This window comes from Argentina anserina, chromosome 6 (genome assembly GCF_933775445.1).
Source record: "Argentina anserina chromosome 6, drPotAnse1.1, whole genome shotgun sequence".
NCBI lineage: Eukaryota > Viridiplantae > Streptophyta > Magnoliopsida > Rosales > Rosaceae > Argentina > Argentina anserina.
This window is the reverse complement of record NC_065877.1, coordinates 29,044,084-29,064,122: the sequence shown is the minus strand read 5'-3', so window position 1 is coordinate 29,064,122 and position 20,039 is coordinate 29,044,084. Positions and strand designations below refer to the sequence as shown.

The following is a 20,039-nucleotide window of genomic DNA, read 5'->3' as shown; positions in this document are numbered from 1 at the left end:
CTCTTTCTTCTCGAGGTCGTAAGTTCGACTAACAATGAGAAGTTGTACTATGCAATGTGCTCCATCATCAGCTCAATTAAACTCACTCTCTATAGATGAATAGGAAAACCAGACTATACAAAAGGCTCTCGACTCTTAGATATTATACAATGTAACCATCAGGTTTAATTGAACTCTGGCATAAAAGATGACCACTCTCTTCTGATTCAATACATGAGCCAGAGGTATCGGTACATGGACCGTTAATTGACATGCTCTGAGTAGGGCTTGGATTCAGCCAGAAGTGATTTCTGATGGCCTTGTACTTGGAGTTAACGGCTGAGAAGCCAGGATCAGAAAGAAGGTCTTGGACTTCTGTTCTTCCTTCAAGCATGCTCACAACTTCGGACATCTTAGGCCTTAGAGTAGGAGAGGCATTGGTGCAGAGGAGAGCAACATTTAGCATCACCATTGTCTCCTCTGATGAATAATCTGAACCCAAGGCTGGATCAACCAACTCCAATAGACTCCCCCTCTCTTGCAGAACATAAGCCTGAAATAAATCCAATTTGAGACAAGGAACTAATTAATGCTGAAAGGAAACTAAAACGAAGAGTTGATCAGAATGATATGCAAATATAAATCATTGGACAAACGTACATATGCATTATAGTTTTCATATAATTATATTGGTTCCCTAAGCTGAATTCAACAAATGAAGCAGTGACTGCTTCTAAGAAATAGCATACATTATATATTTAAAAAAACCATACTATTAATTACCTGAACTTTGCAAATTAAGGAATTTTGTCAAGAAGTAGCAATCATAAACGACGAAGAAAATGAAACAAGTTTCAATGCGTTTTAGTGTTACCCAGTCAAGAAGGTAGACAAATTCCTCCTTTGGCCTATAGTTTGTATTGCTCTTTCCACTAACAATTTCTAGTGCAACAACTCCAAAGCTATAGACATCTGCTTTTGCAGTTAAGTAGCCACGCATAGCATACTCAGGAGCCATATAACCACTGGTGAGAAGAACCAAAGTAAGTAACCAAAGAAAATATTGTTGAATACTTGGTAGCGATGAGGAATTGTATGATAGCATTTTAATATCACCTCAGAGGTTGTATCGATCTCAGTAGCTTCACCTTAGTTTTTGTAACAATAAAGATTGAATCTTCAATTTATAAGAAATAAAAGACTTAATTGTAAATGAACCTACATGGTTCCAGCAATCCGAGTGCTAATGTGGGTGTCGCCATCCTCATTAAGCTTCGCTAAGCCAAAATCTGAGATCTTAGCGTTGAAATTCTTATCCAGCAACACATTGCTTGTCTTGATATCACGAATTCACGATGCACTATTTTTATTCCGGATTCTTCATGTAGATAGGCCAAACCTCTAGCAATACCTAGGCAAATGTTCTTCCTAGTAGGCCAATCTAACTTCAATCTGCAAGTAGGGTCTCTTGCTGTAAATGATCAGAAAAATTTCCCACTTTCCATCAGAAATACTAAATTTGAAAATGATGTTCCAAATCTTATACATCTTAAACTTCTATTCTCACCGAAAAGAGCACGCGATACACAGTTATTCTCCATGTACTCATAAATTAACAACATCTGGTTTCCTTCAACACAACATCCGTATAGCTTCACAAGGTTTGGATGTTGCAATGCAGAAATCATTCCTATCTCATTTACGAATTCTCGATTTCCTTGCTTTGATTTCGAGGATAGCTGCTTCACTGCAATTACTGTGCCGTCTGCTAAAAGACCCTATACAAAAATTAGAGTACAATTAGTCTTTGATTGTGGGATCTACACATTCCTATACTCAATTGACTGTTATAATTAACTTATATTACACTATCTTGCTTGAATTACATACAACAATCATCTCTATATATACATGTATAAAGATTGCTCCACTCCTCATGGTGCTCCACTATCATGGTGATCCATTATCATGGTGCTCCACTATCATGGTGCTCCACTATCATGGTGCTCCAATACCCGTTAGTGCTCATACTCCCACTCAAATTGGCGCATACATATCAACCATGCCCAACTTGCCAGGTGAGTCATAAAAACTTTTTTTAGATATTCCTTTTGTGAGCATATCGGCAAGTTGTTCTTCTGTAGGAACAAAAGGAAAACTAATAATCTTCGCATCTAGTTTTTCCTTTATAAAGTGACGATCAACCTCCACATGTTTTGTACGATCATGTTGCACAGGATTCTGTGAAATATCAATAGCTGCTTTGTTGTCACAGTACAGCTGCATCGCACATTTAAGCTTAATACCCAAATCTTGTAGCAAGTTTCTAAGCCATAACAATTCACATACCCCCTGAGCCATACCTCTGTACTCTGCTTCAGCACTAGATCGAGCTACCACCTTTTATTTCTTACTCTTCCATGTAACAAGATTACCCCCAACAAAGGTAAAGTACCCTGATGTGGATCTCCGATCTGTAATATTTCCAGCCCAGTCTGTATCTGTGAAGCCACAAACCTCAAAGATATTTTTGTGTTTAGAAAACATTACTCCTCTTCTTGGGGCTGACTTCAAGTACCTCAAAATCCTTACAACAGCATCCATGTGGTCCACGCTGGGATTATGCATGAACTGACTCACTACACTTACTGCATATGTAACATCTGGTCTGGTATGTGATAAATAAATCAGACGTCCAACTAGCCTCTGGTACCGAGTTTTTTCAGTCGGTACTTGATCTGGATACTCTGCTAACCGATGGTTTTGCTCAATAGGAGTATCAATGGGAGTGCAATCCAGCATACCGGTCTCTGTTAGCAGATCGAGGATGTACTTCTTCTGACACAGATAAATACCATTACTTCCCCGGGCTACCTCAATGCCCAAGAAGTACTTGAGTGTACCTAAGTCTTTCATCTCAAATTCTGTGGCTAGCGGTTTCTGTAATCTATCCACCTCAACAATATCATTTCCAGTAACTACCATATTATCAACATATATAATTAGGGCTGTTACCTTCCCTTGCTGATGTCTTAGAAATAGTGTGTGGTCTGAATTACTCTGAATGTAGCCAATTCTCCTCATGAATTGTGAGAATCTTCCAAACCAGGCACAAGGTGACTGTTTAAGACCATACAAAGATTTTCTCAATCTGCATACATAGTTACTTGGAGAAGCGGCCGCATATCCCGGCGGAAGATCCATGTACACTTCTTCTGTAAGTTCTCCATGAAGGAACGCATTTTTAACATCAAACTATCTGAGTGGCCAGTTTAAGTTAGCAGCACAAGAGAGCAATACCCGAATAGTGTTCATCTTTGCAACAGGTGCAAATGTCTCATCATAGTCTATGTCATATGTCTGGGTGAACCCTTTTGCTACTAGGCGTGCTTTATACCGGCTCACTGACCCATCTGGATTATGCTTTACTGTAAACACCCAACGACATCCCACAGTCTTCTTGCCATGTGGTGGTGATACAAGCTCCAAAGTATTGTTCTTTTGTAATGCTTCCATCTCTTCCTCCATTGCTTTTCTCCATTTTGGATCTCTCAATGCATCCTGCACTTTGTTAGGTACATGATATTTGATTCACAAATGATTCATATGACTTAGACAATCTTTTGGTAGACATAAAGTTTGCCACATGATACTTAGCTTTTGCCTGAAGGGTAGGTTCATATTTTTTTGTTGGCTGACCCCGAGTAGACCTATTTGGCAAGGCATATTATCTACTATTAGCATCACTAGTATTAGTCCCAATAGAATGACTAACCTCGTATGAGTGATCTTCCGTACCAGGAGAGTTTTGGTCAGTAGTATGAGAGGCAGTTGTGTTGTCATCTTCTGGTGCTTGAATCGCTGGAGTGACTATATCGGAATCACTCGGTGGTGCTTGTATAACGGACATATCGGTAATCTCAATTGGTCCGGTCATCATATCTACTAGATTACTTCTCTCCCCCTCTCCATGATACAGCTCTTCGAAGTATAAATTCTCCCCCTGAAGAGTAGTATCAGAAGAGGGAAAATAACTCATATCCTCAAAGAAAGTGACATCCATAGTGACATAGTACTTCTTGGTAGGTGGATGATAGCACCGGTACCCTTTCTGATGTCCTCCATACCCAACAAACACACATTTAATGGCCCGAACATCTAACTTAGATCTCTGATGTTTTGGAAGATGGACAAAAACAACACAACCGAAAACACGGGCAGGAAGATTATGAAAAGAAGGTAAGGAGACATGAGATGCAAGTACCTCATATGGAACTTTTCCTTGAAGAACACGAGAGGGAAGACGATTAATGAGGTGGGCAGAAGTGAGGACAGCATCACCCCAAAGGTATTTGGGCATATGGGCACTAAAAAGAATACACCGAGCCATGTCAAGTAAATGACGATTTTTTCTTTCAGAAACTCCATTCTGCTCAGGTGTATAAGGACACGCTGTTTGATGAACAATCCCATGTGTGTTAAGGAACTCCCGAAAAACATGATTCACATATTCCCCCCCCCCATTATAAGAACGAAGAATTCGAACTGTGGCATTATATTGTGTTTTAACAGGGGCATAGAAAGTTTGGAAAGCGGGAAAAACTTCATTTTTTGTTTTGAGGAGAAAAATCCATAAAAGACGGGTGCAATCATCAATAAATGACACATAATATCGCATCTCGGACACAGTAGATTCTTGGGAGGGTCCCCAAATATCAGAATGAATTAATTCGAAAGGAAGAAGATGTTTATTAGAAGTACTACGGGAATAAGTAGATCGATGACTCTTACCCAAAACACATGTCTCACAATGTAAAAGGGACTCATCCACACTATGAAACAAAGTAGGCATAGATGATTTCATAACACTAAAGGATGGATGCCCTAAGCGACGATGCCATAACCAAACTTCACTTAACTTGTCAGAAGTGGAGATTAAAGCGGTCCGAGATGGTGTCCCTGGTTTCGCCCCCGCATATGTCTGATCCAGATGAAACAACCGGCCCCTCAGATACCCCCGACCAATTAACTCTCCGGTGAGAAGATCCTGAAAAATCACATACATAGGAAAAAATGTCACAGAGCACTTAGCGTCAGAGTTTAATTGGGGGACAGAGATCAAATGATGAGATAAGGCAGGAACATATAGCACATTTTGAAGCTCTATTGTGGGAGTAATACGAACCAACCCTTTTCCTAATACGGGAAATGCCTCACCATTAGCATCAGTAACATATGGTACTGGTGGAGGAGACAATACGGTAAAATAAAATTTGTCATAAGTCATATGATCAAACGCACCCAAATCAATAATCCAAGTATCAAAACCAACAAAGTGAGAAATATTTAAAGCCATACCAATTTTTCCACGACCAGCTATAGAGGCAGTAGGGTTTGCTCCGCCTGCGGTATGATGATCGTGTCCAACCACACCATAGATATCGGGGTCCTGGACTAGTTGAAAAGCTGCTTTCGCCTTGGGATGATGATGGGGCCTCTTAGGCCGAAGATGTGGATACAGCTTCCAACAGGTTGCGCGAGCATGGTTAGTATCCTGACAATAAGAACAAGGAGGGCGTGGTTGATTCCCGAAACCTGGTGGTGGTCCTCGTTGAACTGGAGATGAAGTTGCCTGCTGTAGAGGTGGTGCGGAAGATCTAGCACGGATAGTAAGGCTGGAAACGTCAACTTGTGCCTGATGAAGGCTTTCCTCGTGAGATTCATCCTTACGGATATATGTGAAAGCTGTAATTAAGCTAGGAGGTTCGGTTTGGCGGAGCAATTCCCCTTTCGCACTGTTATGTTTAGTATCAAGACCTTTCAGGAAATGGTGAACTCGCTCAAGCTCCTTCTCACGTTGGTACCAAACAATATCCTCCTGATGTTTGATCAGGCAAGGACGTTTCATATCAATCTCAGCCCAAATATTTCTTAGTTTGGTGAAATATTGCGCCACCGGTTGCCCATCATGTTGCATCGCCAAAGCGGTGCACATTAACTCATGAACCTGTATGAAATCAGAGTCATTAGTATATAAGCCTTCAAGTGTCAGCCATATTGCCTGCGCAGTGTCACATGCCTCCACCAGATCAATTATCTCGTCATTCATAGATTTCCACAAGACGGACATCACAAGACCATCATCATCGTCCCACTTAGTGTAGGCAATAATATCATCTTTGCTAGGAGCATGAGTGGCTCCGGTTACATGCCCCATCTTGTGCATACCTCGAAGATGAGCCGCCATAAGTCTCTTCCATTTACGGATATTAGTTCCATTAAGTTTAGTACCCCCAAAGGACCCACTGTCAGAACTCTTGACAGATACTTCAAATTTCGGAACATCAGCTTCGTCTCCAGAACCCATTGAAATAAAGAAATTCAAAAAATCAGGAATTATACAGCGGAAGTACCAAAAAAAAGGTATAAATATGTCTTGGGTGCACGTGCACTATTAGTGAACCTACACTGACACAAGACAACCAATTCTGGGCTGGGTCGGATCCGGGTCAGGTCAGATGCGGGCCGGGTTGGATGCAGGCCGGGTCGGATGTGGGCCGGTTCGGATGCGGGCTGGGTCAAAAAAGCAGTTTCGGAGACGACAATTTTCAGCGGCTGAGCGTGGGAGCTTGCGGCGTTGCTGTTCTTCTCGCAGTGGTGCGACGTGCTTGAGGCGATCGTCTAGCTCTGGGAGGCGAAGTCGGAAGCGAATACAGGCGGATGAAAATTCTGATGGATGAGAGTACTGGATCGGCGAGGAGAGTGGGAAGGTACTGTTCGCCGGGTGAATCAAGAAGTGGATTCAACGACGGTGAGGTGCAGCGGAGTCTGGCGAGGGGATAGCGAGTCCGCCGGAACGTGGTGTCGCGATTCCGGGTATAGGTGAAGGAGAAGCTTGCCGGGTCGGGTATGGCACAGCCCGGGTAAGTTCCGAGCTGGTGAAAGGAGGTCCGTCTTCTTGGCCGAGTCCTTGCGTTGCCCTGGACGTGGATCTCAAGGAGGTCGTCAGCTCCGGTGGATGATTTTTCAGTCGTGACAGTGCCCCACACCCTTGAGGAGCTGAAAAAACAGAAGCTCCGAGCTAGCTGCCGGAGAAAGGAAAGAAGGAAAAAATTCCCTGAAAAACAGAGCAAGATGCTCTGATACCAAATTAACTTATATTACACTATCTTGCTTGAATTACATACAACAATCATCTCTATATATACATGTATAAAGATTGCTCCACTCCTTATGGTGCTCCACTATCATGGTGCTCCACTACCCGTTAGTGCTCATAGTTATCAGGAAAAAAAAATCTAAAAAGAACAACTCAATACCTTATAGACTGATCCAAAGCCGCCCTCACCAAGTTTGTAATCTGCATTGAAGTTTCTTGTCGCAACTTTTATTTGTTTTAAAGTAAATAACCCTGTTTGCAAATCCATGCCTCTGAGCTCTGCTTGGATGTCCATTAGCATAAATTATTAAACTATATTTTGTGTACATAGAGAAAAATTAAACAATGCAAGACAAGGTAGAATTTAAAGCAGTAGACAGAAGGATAATAATTAAGACTATGACCGCACTAGACTTCAACACGTTTCAAACCTTTACCAGTAGCGATCTTTCCTCCTATGTAAGCCCTTTCTCCACATGATACCTAAGACCAAAAGCAAAAGCAGAAGAGCTGCAGTTGATATTCCAATTGATATTGTGGCTTTCTTCTTTTTACTATCACCTACAGGAACTTCAAAGTCTGCAAAAAGATGTACGTTCATAGTCAAACAAATCTAAAATAAGGTGTTAACATGTGCATTTCATTAAAAGGTTATACTGCATCATCAAAATATCAAATGAATATAGTTCTAATTCATGAATGATTTCAAGTAGGATAATAAAAGTGGGAGTTTAACTTATAAAGACTCACTAGGATCCACTGATATAGCTGATATGAGAGGACCATAAAATCCTCTATCTGGGATGCCAGTAGTTCCTTTTCCAGCCCAGTAAAAGTGGATCTTGAGTGTATTACTTGAAACCACTGAAGTGAATGTCTTTATGATGCGCTTACCAGTACCACCAGCTTCCTTTTCTATATTGAAGTCTTTTAGAACTCGTTTATCCTATATTTAAAGAATAGTACAAGTTAAATTCTAATCATATAAGATCAAGATTCGGTTTGCTTAAATATTGAGTCACAATTACCTGAATGTACACATCGAAGACACGCTCCCCAAGACTGCTAAAAGAATTGTCATTAGTAAATATAATCTCAGCAAAGTGGAGTTTGATGGTATAGTTTCCATTCATGAGACAAAGTCCATAATAGGTAAGAGAAATGGCAGATGCGCGTGCTGTTGTGTACAGTTCTGACTCGATAACTGACACATTGGAAAGTGCAGATGTATTGGATTTGATATAGATATCTGCATCAACGTCATTATCCATGAAGTTTCTTGTGCTGCTAAAGGCCCAATTCTTATCCTGGGACGCATAATAGAATGAAGCACCTTTTTGTTCTGTATCAGCTTCATACTTAATCCCACCTAAAGTCATCTCCCTTCCACCACAATTAACATGTAAGGAGTAACGATCTGTTGTCCATCATGACAAATCAAAAATGTTGGTAAGAAATTTCTCTCAATATGCTATTTGAATTTATGTAAAAATAGATTGAGATAGATCAAACATGTGGAGGTCCAGATTGGAACCAAAATATAATCTTACTTGGTGTTGAAGCAGGACATGGATAATTTCTTTTCAAGCATGTCTTGCCTCTAACTCTGTAACAACTAAGAATGTGAGAACGATAACAGAATGGCGATAGCTGGCACGTATGATCACAAAAGGAAAAGGCAAAAAGATCCTCCTATAGTTCAGAATTTTACATATTATCAGCCGAAGAGGAATAGCTCTCTACCAAATTTCTGCAATAAAGCACCAAGGCATTGTCTTTAAAGCATTCTACGAAGTGATAGGCTAAGATTCAAGAGAAATATTAGTATAGTATTTTTATACTCACACACTCCCTCTATCACAATCGGTAGGAATTGAGCTTGAGCTTTCCAAAGTGAAGTTGTTGTAAGAGAAATCCCTGCATACCAAATTTCAACTCATTAATCATATTAAAAGAGTAGCCTCATAAGTAAAGCAGAATAGCTGCTGTATTTGTATTTCATACACTGTCTTTATTCGTTTCAACACCCATTCAGGTATAGTTCCAGTAAGCTTGTTTGCTGTTAAATATCTGCAGTCAAAAGGATAGTCTCTTTTTTGTTAATAGAAATCAGATTGTGAAGATAAAAACTTAAGGACATCTACTCACATCACATGAAATCAACTTTTGTCAGTTGGTCGAACGATGCTGGTAATTTGCCGGTCAACTCATTATAGCTGAGGTCACTACAATAGATAGCTTGAGTTAAAAGTTAAAAGTGAAAATAGGTAACTAAAGTATTCAAGATTACAATGTCAAACGACTTCCTTCTGATGCTTGAAATTAATGTTATATTAATAATAGAAAAATCAATTAGGCGTAACAAAGCCATTGTTAAAAATACTTACAAGTTTTTCAATTTTTTCATATCAGCAATATATTGTGGGATTTCTCCATATAATAAGCAGTTCCGAGGTATTTCATTATACACCCAATTTTCTAACCCTATTTTAATCTAAACCCACTCCCATAATTTTGACATTTAGTCTAAACTATTAGGTTTTATTTTAAGAAAAATTACATTAATTGCCACTATTTAAATCTGTTAACTATAAGTCAATTACCAAAAATAACATGATAATTAAATACCTTAATTGTAGATCTTTTCCATCTTTCAATTGGTCCCTTTTTATTTACAATTTTTATTAAATTTATCATGGTCATATTGATGTAGTTTTCCTAATTGAAATATTTTAATAAATTTCATTCTTGGATAATCTAAACTTTCTATTTTAGAGGGAATGTTTCATCTTATTTGTCCAAGTAAAAGTTGATTTGATTTTTACTTTTTCTTTATCTATGTATTAGGATTATTTTTCTCGTCAACCTATTTCTTAGATATATATATATATATATATATATATGATGCGAGTTAACTATGTACATTAGCTTGAAAGTCTTTATACAATGACTATTCATTAAGGTACCTGATTATCAGACTTTTTGTTGTTGTAAGATACCTGAATAATAGATTTTTTGCTCTCTTTGTTAGGTTACTTACTATGTTATACCTATAATTGAAGAAGATAACACATTGCATTTAGGTTACACTCGAACCTCAATTACATATATATTAGCTATATTTGTAGGTAAAACTACGAATGTGGTAGAAAAAAGAAATCAAAAAACAAAAGACATACCTTACAAGTAGACAAACACCAAATGTGAGTCTAGAAGTGAAAACAAAATCACTAAAAACAATTTGTGAATTTCTTGATCTAATCACATACCCTATTCTTTTTTTTCAAAACTCAGATGTTTTTCATAAGCACAAGTAAGAAGTATGGTATGTATGATTGCCTAGACAAACATCTTGCATCTCCAGATTTTGAAGCCATAATTGGATTTTATATAAAAAATGGATACTATTGAAATGACTCAATGAGAATATTTTGACATATATAGAGTAATCACTTGAATTTAATAGAGTAATTAATTATGGGAAGTAAGATGAATTTGAATTACAATCAGCAACTATAATTAAGGAAGATTTGTGTACTCATATTAAAAGGGCAATATAGTCAATCTATGATTCACATTGGGTGTAGATTGAAAAAGATTATAGGTGTGGATCTAATTTTAAAAAGTGTCTTCATTATCGGGCTTATCTCTAATTTACTCATTTCTTTCTTTATGATTCCAACTCACAGTGTTTTCAAGGAAGCCATTTTACTCAAAGGCGGGAACTTTGACCCTCGACCTTTTAAGTCCGTTATCCTCCTAAAAGACATTAGAGAGGTAAGGCCACAACTTCATAGTCTTATGTGAAAGAAAGACATAAGAGACAATAGAATCACTTACAAATCAACCAAACTTGTTAGGGCTGATATACTAGAAGGTATAGGACCCTGAAGAGAGCAACCTTGAATTAGCCTGTAAGGTACAAATGACAATCAGTAAAACTATATGCCATGCTTGAACTAATATAACGATAAGGGGGACACTTACAATTTTGAAATCTGCGTCCAGTTTCCAATGAAATCAGGTATCTTTCCAGACAAGTTGTTATCAGTTATCCTCCTAAAATGATTGCAGAAACAAAACATATCAGGCCATCCAGGGACATCATTGACTTCAAAGATAAACCATCAACATATTTTCAGAAACCTGAAACAGTCAACAATGTGATCATATGCATGCAGATATGAAGTCAAATGTAAATCGTGTAATTTTTGGCATGCATCCCAATGAACTGGTTAAAAGAGCTAAAACAACTTCTTGCCCATTTAGTACATATATTGCAGTCTATAAAGTAGTTCAACCTGGGTTTTATTGTGTTATATATGAAGTTTTAGTTAGTGTATTATGTTGACAAATCCAATAGATTACCAAGGTATGCTTGCTTACATGTCAAGCAAGTTTATCAACTTTTCTAGTGCTTGTGGCAATTCCCCGTTGAATAAATTTGATGATAAAATACTGCAGAAAAGTAATGATAACATCAATACAGAAATTGCAAAAGAAATACAGAAATCTTGGATTTTGTTTAATGAAATATTGAATAACTAATTGCAAAGGCAGTGATGAGACATTACAGCTTTTCTAACTTGACCAACTTTCCGATTTCCGATGGTATGGGCCCTGAGAAAAGGTTTACTTCGATGCTCCTGCGAGGGAATAGCTCAAAGAGTATTATTTACTTCCATCACCGAAACTGGAATGGTGTTTTAAGCGGTGTATGTTGGAGTGAGTTGGAAAGAAGCTGTCTTAGGAGCATGAGCATGTTACTCATGGTGGAATTAACATCTATGCTTAATTATTAGAATTAGTGTTAAACAACAGTACAATATTCTCTCATCTTCCCTATAAATAGATAGGTTAGTCTTGTATCAATTCATAAGAGAAAATATCAATATACAAACCTCTATATTCAAGTTGGTATCAGAGCATTGCTCTGTTTTTTACCTGGGATTTTTAGTTTTTTCTGTTTGGGTGTGAACTGGGCTAGTATCCTCAGTTGGTAGCCAATTTTCTTATTTCCGAGAAGATTCTTGCATTGTGTGACCATCCCTCAGCGTGCAGTCTTGTAGAACCGCACTGTGTTCACTCAAAAAACCCTCCACGTTTGCATCCCGACACCGTCACAGAACCCTCTACGGTCCCGCGCTGGTATCACTGCATCACTCGCGCCGGTATCACCTCTGCCTGGTCCTCCTCTGCCTTGTTGCAGACTTCCGACCCTTAAACGACGACGCCGGCGTCATCTTCCTCTCCTCAACGGCCGTCTCCTCCCGGTCCGAGAATACCCCGGCGATTTCCTTGGTCTACCACCGCTGAGAAGACCTCCACCGCTTCCGCCGCTGCAAGTCGTGGATCGCCGCTGCATCTCGCTGCAAATCCAAAACGACCCGGATTCGACCCGCCCGGCCCAGCTTACATTCAACCCGTCCGGCCCGGCCCAATCTAGATCCAACCCGACCAGATTCGACCCGACCCAACCCGGTCCGCCCCGACCCGACCAGATCCGCCCCGGCCCGACTCGGTCAAATCCGACCCAGCCACCTTTATCAGCGCTGGTGCACCGACGGTGCCCGTGCACCTGCGATAGGTTCATTTTAGTTTTTTTTTTTTGTGTTTCCGCTGTATAATTCCTGATTTTTCATTTCTTTTCAATGGGTTCTGGAGACGAATCTGATATTCTGAAATTTGAAGTATCTGTCAAGAGTTCTGACAGTGGGTCATTTGGAGGAACTAAACTCAATGGGACTAATTTCCGTAAATGGAAACGACTTATGACGGCTCATCTTCGAGGCATGCACAAGATGGGGCATGTAACCGGTGTAACTAAAGCTCCTAGTCCCGATGATATTATTGTCTACACTAAGTGGGATGACGATGATGACCTTGTCATGTCCATCTTGTGGAAAGCTATGAATGACGAGATCATTGATCTGGTAGAAGCATGCGACACTTCGCATGCAATATGGCTGACACTTGAAGGTTTATATACTAATGACTCTGATTTCATAGAGGTTCATGAGTTAATGTGCACTGCTTTAGCAATGCAACAAGATGGGCAACCGGTGGCGCAATATTTCACCAAACTTAAAAATATTTGGGCTGAGATTGATATGAAACGTCCATGCATGATCATACATCAAGAGGATATTATTTGGTACCAACGTGAGAAGGAGCTTGAACGAGTTCACCATTTCCTGAAAGGTCTTGATGCAAAACATAACAGTGCGAAAGGGGAATTGCTCCGGCAGACCGAACCCCCTAGTCTCATTGCAGCTTTCACATATATCTGTAAGGATGAATCTCACCAGGAACGCCTTCATCAGACACAAATTGTCGTTTCCAGTCTTACTATTCGCGCTAGATCTTCTGCACCACCCCTTCAACAGGCCATTTCAGCTCCACCTCATCAACGAGGACCACCACCAGGCTTCGGGAATCAGCCCCGCCCTCCTTGCTCTTATTGTCATGATACTAACCATGCTCGTGCGACCTGTTGGAAGTTGTATCCTCACCTTCGTCCTAAAAGGCCTCATTCTCGTCCTCAGGCGAAGGCAGCTATTCAGCTCGTCCAGGAACCTGATATCTATCGTGTGGTGGGACATGATCATCATACAGCCGGCGGCGCAATACCTTCCGCATCCATCGCCGGCCGTGGCAAAATTGGTATGGCTTTAAATATTTCTAACTTTGTTGGTTTTGATACTTGGATTATTGATTCGGGTGCATCTGCTCATATGACTTATGACAAATCTTATTTTACCATATTGTCTCCTCCACTAGTACCCTATGTGACTAATGCTAATGGTGAGGCCTTTCCAGTCTTAGGGAAAGGGTCAGTTCGTATTACTCCCACAATAGAGCTTCACAATGTGCTCTATATATCTGCTTTATCTCATCATTTGATATCTGTTCCCCAATTGAACGCTGATGCTAAGTGCTCTGTAACATTTTTTCCTATGTATGTGATATTTCAGGATCTTCTCACCGGGGAGTTAATTGGTCGGGGGTATCTGAGGGGCCGGTTGTTTCATCTGGATCCGACATATGCTGGGGAAAAACCAGGGGCACAGTCTCGGACCGCTTTAATCTCCACTTCTGACAAGCTAAGTGAAGTTTGGTTATGGCATCGTCGCCTAGGGCATCCACCCTTTAGTATTATGAAAAAATCTATGCCTACTTTGTTTATTAGTGTGGATGAGTCACTTTTACGGTGTGAGACATGTGTTTTAGGCAAGAGTCATCGGTCTACTTATTCCCCTAATACTTCTAATAAACATATTCTTCCTTTCGAATTAATTCACTCTGATGTTTGGGGACCCTCCAAAGAGCCTACTGTGTCATGGATGCGGTATTATGTGTCATTTATTGATGATTGCACCCGTCTTTCATGGATTGTTCTCCTCAAAACTAAAGATGAAGTTTTTCCGGGTTTTCAAGCCTTCTATACCAATGTTCAAATACTTGGGAGCTTGTTTCTCCACCACATGGCAAGAAGGCAGTGGGATGTCGTTGGGTGTTTACAGTGAAGCATAATCCAGATGGGTCAGTGAACCGGTATAAAGCACGCCTAGTAGCAAAAGGGTTCACCCAGATATATGGCATAGACTATGATGAGACATTTGCACCTGTTGCAAAGATGAACACTATTCGGGTATTGCTCTCTTTTGCTTCTACCTTAAACTGGCCACTTAGACAGTTTGATGTTGAGAATGCATTCCTTCATGGAGAACTTACAGAGGAAGTGTACATGGATCTTCCTCCTGGATATGTGGTAGCTTCTCCCGATAACTTTGTATGCAGATTGAGGAAGTCTTTGTATGGTCTTAAACAGTCTCCTCGTGCTTGGTTTGAAAGATTTTCACAATTCATGAGGAAAATTGGCTACATGCAGAGTAATTCAGACCACACATTATTTCTCAAACACCAACAAGGGAAGGTAACAGTCTTAATTATACATGTTGACGATATGATAGTGACTGGCAATGATACTATTGAGGTGGATAGATTACAGAAGCAGCTGGCCACAGAGTTTGAGATGAAAGATCTAGGTACACTCAAGTACTTCTTGGGCATTGAGGTAGCCCGGGGAAGTGATGGTATCTATTTGTGTCAGAGGAAGTATATCCTTGATCTACTAACAGAGACATGTATGTTAGATTTCACTCCAATTGATACTCCTATTGAGCAGAACCATCGGTTAGCAGAATACCCAGATCAAGTGCTCACTGACAAAACTCGTTACCAGAGGCTAGTTGGACGCCTGATTTATTTGTCACATACCAGACCAAATGTTGCATATGCAGTAAGTGTAGTGAGTCAGTTCATGCATAATCCCAGTGTGGATCATATGGATGTTGTTGTGAGAATTTTGAGGTACTTGAAGTCAGCTCCAGGGAGAGGAGTAATGTTTTCTAACCACAACAATATCCTTGAGATTTGTGGCTTCACAGATGCAGACTGGGCTGGAAATATTACGGATCGGATGTCCACGTCAGGGTACTTTACCTTTGTTGGAGGCAACCTTGTTACGTGGATGAGTAAAAAAAATGTGGTAGCTCGATCTAGTGCTGAAGCAGAATACAGAGGAATGGCTCAGGGAGTGTGCGAGTTGTTATGGCTTAGGAATTTGCTACAAGATTTGGGTGTTAAGCCCAAATGTGCTATACAGTTGTACTGTGACAACAAGGCAGCTATTGATATTTCACAAAATCCTGTGCAGCATGATCGTACAAAACATGTAGAGGTTGATCGTCACTTTATAAAGGAGAAGCTAGACGCTAAGATCATTTGTTTTCCGTTTGTTCCTACAGAAGAGCAGCTTGCGGATATACTCACAAAAGGAGTGTCTAAGAAGGTCTTTTATGACTCACTTAGCAAGTTGGGCATGGTTGATATGTATGCGCCAACTTGAGGATGAGTGTTGGAGTGAGCTGGAAAGAAGCTGTGTTAGGAGCATGAGCATGTTACTCATGGTGGAGTTAACATCTATGCTTAATTATTAGAATTAGTGTTAAACATCAGTACAATATTCTCTCATCTTCCCTATAAATAGATAGGTTAGTCTTGTATCAATTCATAAGAGAAAATATCAATATACAAACCTCTATATTCAAGTTGTTGGAGAGGAGAGATCTCACATCTAAAAAGTGACAAAGAAAATAAAGCTTATAAGTGGGTGGATAATAACCAATTGTACCGAGGCCTTTTGTGATTAAAACCCAACACATGTGAGGTGGCTAAGTTGGGACAATATCGGTACAGTTGGTCTACGTGTCACGATTGTCGCTATTTAACGGTGTACATATAGGGAGCCAAGTGTACTGAACATGATAAAGATATACAACAGTTTGGCCAACCACATCAACCAAATACAACTTGTTTATCTAAGTTTATGATTATCGAATACTGAATATGGATATGAGAACATTGGAGTACGTATACAGTATATCAGTATATGTCATGTTGAGTCTCACAAATCAACATGAGATACTCAATTCTCAATCTCTTATTGGCATAGAAAAATAAATCATTTATACAACAGTGGTCCAAGTGAACCAATATGAAAAGTGAAGAAAGAATTAAACATGCATACAAGTTTCTGAGCGTGGTTGGTGAGGACCTTCGGGAATGGACCTGACAATCTGTTCCCCATAAGACCTCTGCGAGATTCAACAGAAAAGCAAGATATATAATTACTGTATGATTGAATAAATAATAGTCCCTAATTTAATAACAAACAGAAATACTAACAGGTGCTCCAACTGCATGATTGCCCATTGAGAAGGTATGGAACATTGGAACCAGTAAGAAGGTTTCTACTCAAATCTCTACACAAAGAAGAAGGGGTTCCAAGATTAGTGGATGATGAAGAACTCAGAATTGCTGAGGTAAGTTGCTTGATTCTATTAATCTCATCTTTACATATTTATACTGAGAGATTTACAATTTAGATCCATAGGTTTTGCTATCAACATAATGACAGAATCAATTACAGATCAATCTACAATCTCTATTGCATAATTACAGCTATGTCAAGATAGATTAGGAAATAGAGTAGGAAGACTGATCTGGTTGTGTTGCTAGAGAATATCAGCCCTGATTTGTTGTTGTGTTGACATTGGATGAACTGAGATGGCTAACACCCCCCCCCCCCCCCCCCGGCAAGCTGATGGGCCTACTGGGGACAGGAAGCTTGGCAAATAATCCACTGAAAACGATCTTTGGAAAGACCCTTGGTAAAAATGTCAGCTAGTTGGTCTTGAGAAGAGATATAACCAACTTGGAGCTCCTTGTGAGTTACCTTCTCACGGATATAATGATAATGAAAGATGGGCAGCGGTATAGGCCAGTTGACGATACTCAGTCTCAGTACTTGAACGAGAAACCTCATTCTGCTTCTTTGAACTCCAAGAGATAAGATTAGAGCCCAAATATATACAAGTGCCACCAGTTGAAATTCTAGTGTCAGGATCACCAGCATAATCAGAGTCACAGTAAGCAACCAAATTCAGAGAGCTAGGAGCATAAAACAAGCCAGAAGTTGGAGTATGTTTCAGATACCGCAAAATACGTTTCACAGCTACCCAGTGAACAGTAGTAGGAGAATGTAAAAACTGACATAATTGGTTGACAACATAAGAAATATCAGGGTGAGTGAGAGTAAGGTACTGCAGGGCTACCACAACACTCCTATATTCGGTTCCATCAGCCAATGGAGTGCCATCAGTGAGACTGAGCCGCTTACTACTGGATGGAGTAGAGACTGGACTAGCATCTAGCATATGAGTCCGATGAAGCAGGTCCATGGTGTATTTAGTCTGAGACAAGGACAAGCCTTTGTGCGTACGGTCTGCCTCAATACCAAAAAAATAGTGCAAGGGACCCAAATCCTTCATGGAAAATAATTTACTTAAATTATTAATAAGAGCATGAATTTGAGAAGGATGAGTACCAGTGATCAGAATGTCATCAACATAAATAAGGAGAAACAGCTTGACATCATTGGACATGTATATGAATAAGGATGAGTCTGCATGAGAAGCACAAAACCCCAACTCTTCCAAATAATTTGAGAAACAAGAGAACCAAGTTCGTGGTGCTTGCTTGAGGCCATATAATGAACGACGCAGCTTACACACATGTGTAGGTAGATCAGTATTAACAAACCCCTGCGGCTGCTGCATATAAACTTCCTCGCAGGAGCATCGAAGTTAACTGATGATCAATATACATGTGTGATGGCTCGTGTTTGAGTCTACTACTCAATTTGGTCATTTCCATAACTTACTTCTAATGAGTGGGGGAAATGCCTTGGTAGAACACTTTGGTTTTGGTAGGATCGACATTTTTGTCCACCCATCGAGCCCAAGTTTTTAAAGCTACATGGCGATCCATGTCTTCATGTAAATTGTCTCCATCTTGAATTAAATTCCACCTGCATAGATTAAACAATAACAGTTATGTATGCAACTCATCGGAATGCAAACAATTACGTTCAAGCCTGAGTGATGATATGATCTCACGGTTTCCTTCCTGAGTGGAGCCACCAATGCCATGAGTTGAAAATCAATACATCAGTGTCTTTCCATGCTTTCTGATCCGTATGATCAATGGAGTCCAGCTTCAAAACCCTCCCATATCTTTCTTCTACAATGTCCACAAGAAATGCAATGCGTTGAAGCATCAAATAAGCATTGTGAATCTGCATGTTTTGAGTTAGGATTAAGTATACGAACTAATAACTGAGTAAAATCGTAGAAAGATACTGCTATAAACTTTGAAGATTAATACTGTTGTTAAAACCCATTGCTAAGTCTTACAGAAATTTACCAGGAATGTCATCGTAGAGATGCTTTCTGTTCTTTCAATAGTGTATTTAGATTGTGGTGAGGCTGCATGAATCATACATGTTAGAGATTGCCACTGGTTTAAACTTAGCGAGTCTACAATAAACATGATGCGCTTATCTCTCAACCTCTCCAATAAATCTTCACCATCAAACCTATAAATTCATTAATTCATAGTAAGAAAACAGTTGAAAAATTGTTCAACTGACTTGATTAAGATTTAGCTAGCTACCTAAAATAATACCAAACCGTTTAACCAATTTTTTTTTTGAATAATTTAATCTGAAAATTTCTTTATAGACACTAATTAATTAATTAGCAATTGAAAAACTAAGGATTTCTCATCAGCTAGACTTGCAGGTTTTTGTTAGTAGTGTACTCTGACATTCGATGTCCGCATTCGATGTTAACATCGATCCCTATCCCAAGATTAAATTTAAGGAACAACAAATGAAACCCTTTGTAAATACAGATCTATACCGAGGAACGTAGAAGCCTACACTATGACCAAATCAAGATGAAAGATCAAATCTTCACTTATCGATATTTAGCGAGAACGTACTAAGAAGACGCACCTTGGTAACATGCATGAAAATGGTTGCCATCTATATTTGAGATAGTGTTTGTCAGGTCGACCATTTTGTTGGCACTCGAATGCCTTCTTTATGAAGTGCATAGACTGGAATCATAAAGTGGATAAGAATCGTCATAAACCCAGCTTCCTCGGTAAATATCACACTAGTCCAAGTTCTCGTGTGCATGCTTCCCACGTACATGGTCGTGTTGAAGTAGTAGCACCAAAATGCAATGGCTATGGTTCCAAATGCACCCATATGGAAGAAACTAATGGAGAACGAGAGGAACCAGATCGTACGGATCGAGTTCTCTGAAGCTCTCAAGGGATTATATAGAGGAAAATTAATTTCTTATTGTAAATCAATCCTGGAATTTATGAATGAAATGGCCTTTTTTTTTTGGAAACCTTTTTTTATTTATTTAACAAAAGAGGGGGACAAAAGAACCTGACCTTCTATGTCAGATAAACTCCAACAAAT

General features: G+C 39.6%; 2 protein-coding genes and 1 pseudogene across 2 annotated transcripts; all 3 read right to left on the bottom strand.

Annotated features, from left to right (window-relative positions):
* Nucleotides 1-112: 112 nt before the first annotated feature.
* On the bottom strand, nt 113-11,842 carry LOC126799670 (probable LRR receptor-like serine/threonine-protein kinase At1g07650). Its single transcript, XM_050526917.1, is given in 20 exon segments — nt 113-532; nt 854-1,004; nt 1,202-1,332; nt 1,335-1,450; nt 1,547-1,757; nt 7,299-7,417; nt 7,570-7,609; nt 7,611-7,717; nt 7,889-8,084; nt 8,167-8,555; nt 8,689-8,744; nt 8,850-8,888; nt 8,984-9,055; nt 9,143-9,208; nt 9,292-9,363; nt 10,826-10,897; nt 10,979-11,050; nt 11,126-11,197; nt 11,525-11,596; nt 11,713-11,842. Coding segments are annotated over 19 exon segments (2,373 nt in total). The 5' UTR covers nt 11,527-11,596; nt 11,713-11,842; the 3' UTR covers nt 113-142.
* Nucleotides 11,843-17,442: 5,600 nt separating this feature from the next.
* Nucleotides 17,443-17,943, bottom strand: LOC126797228 (uncharacterized mitochondrial protein AtMg00810-like). Its single transcript, XM_050523890.1, has one exon. It carries the CDS (start codon nt 17,941-17,943, stop codon nt 17,443-17,445), a length of 501 nt encoding a protein of 166 aa, XP_050379847.1.
* A 484-nt stretch (nt 17,944-18,427) lies between these two features.
* On the bottom strand, nt 18,428-19,817 carry LOC126799674 (protein trichome birefringence-like 43; annotated as a pseudogene).
* Between the last annotated feature and the right edge of the window lie 222 nt (nt 19,818-20,039).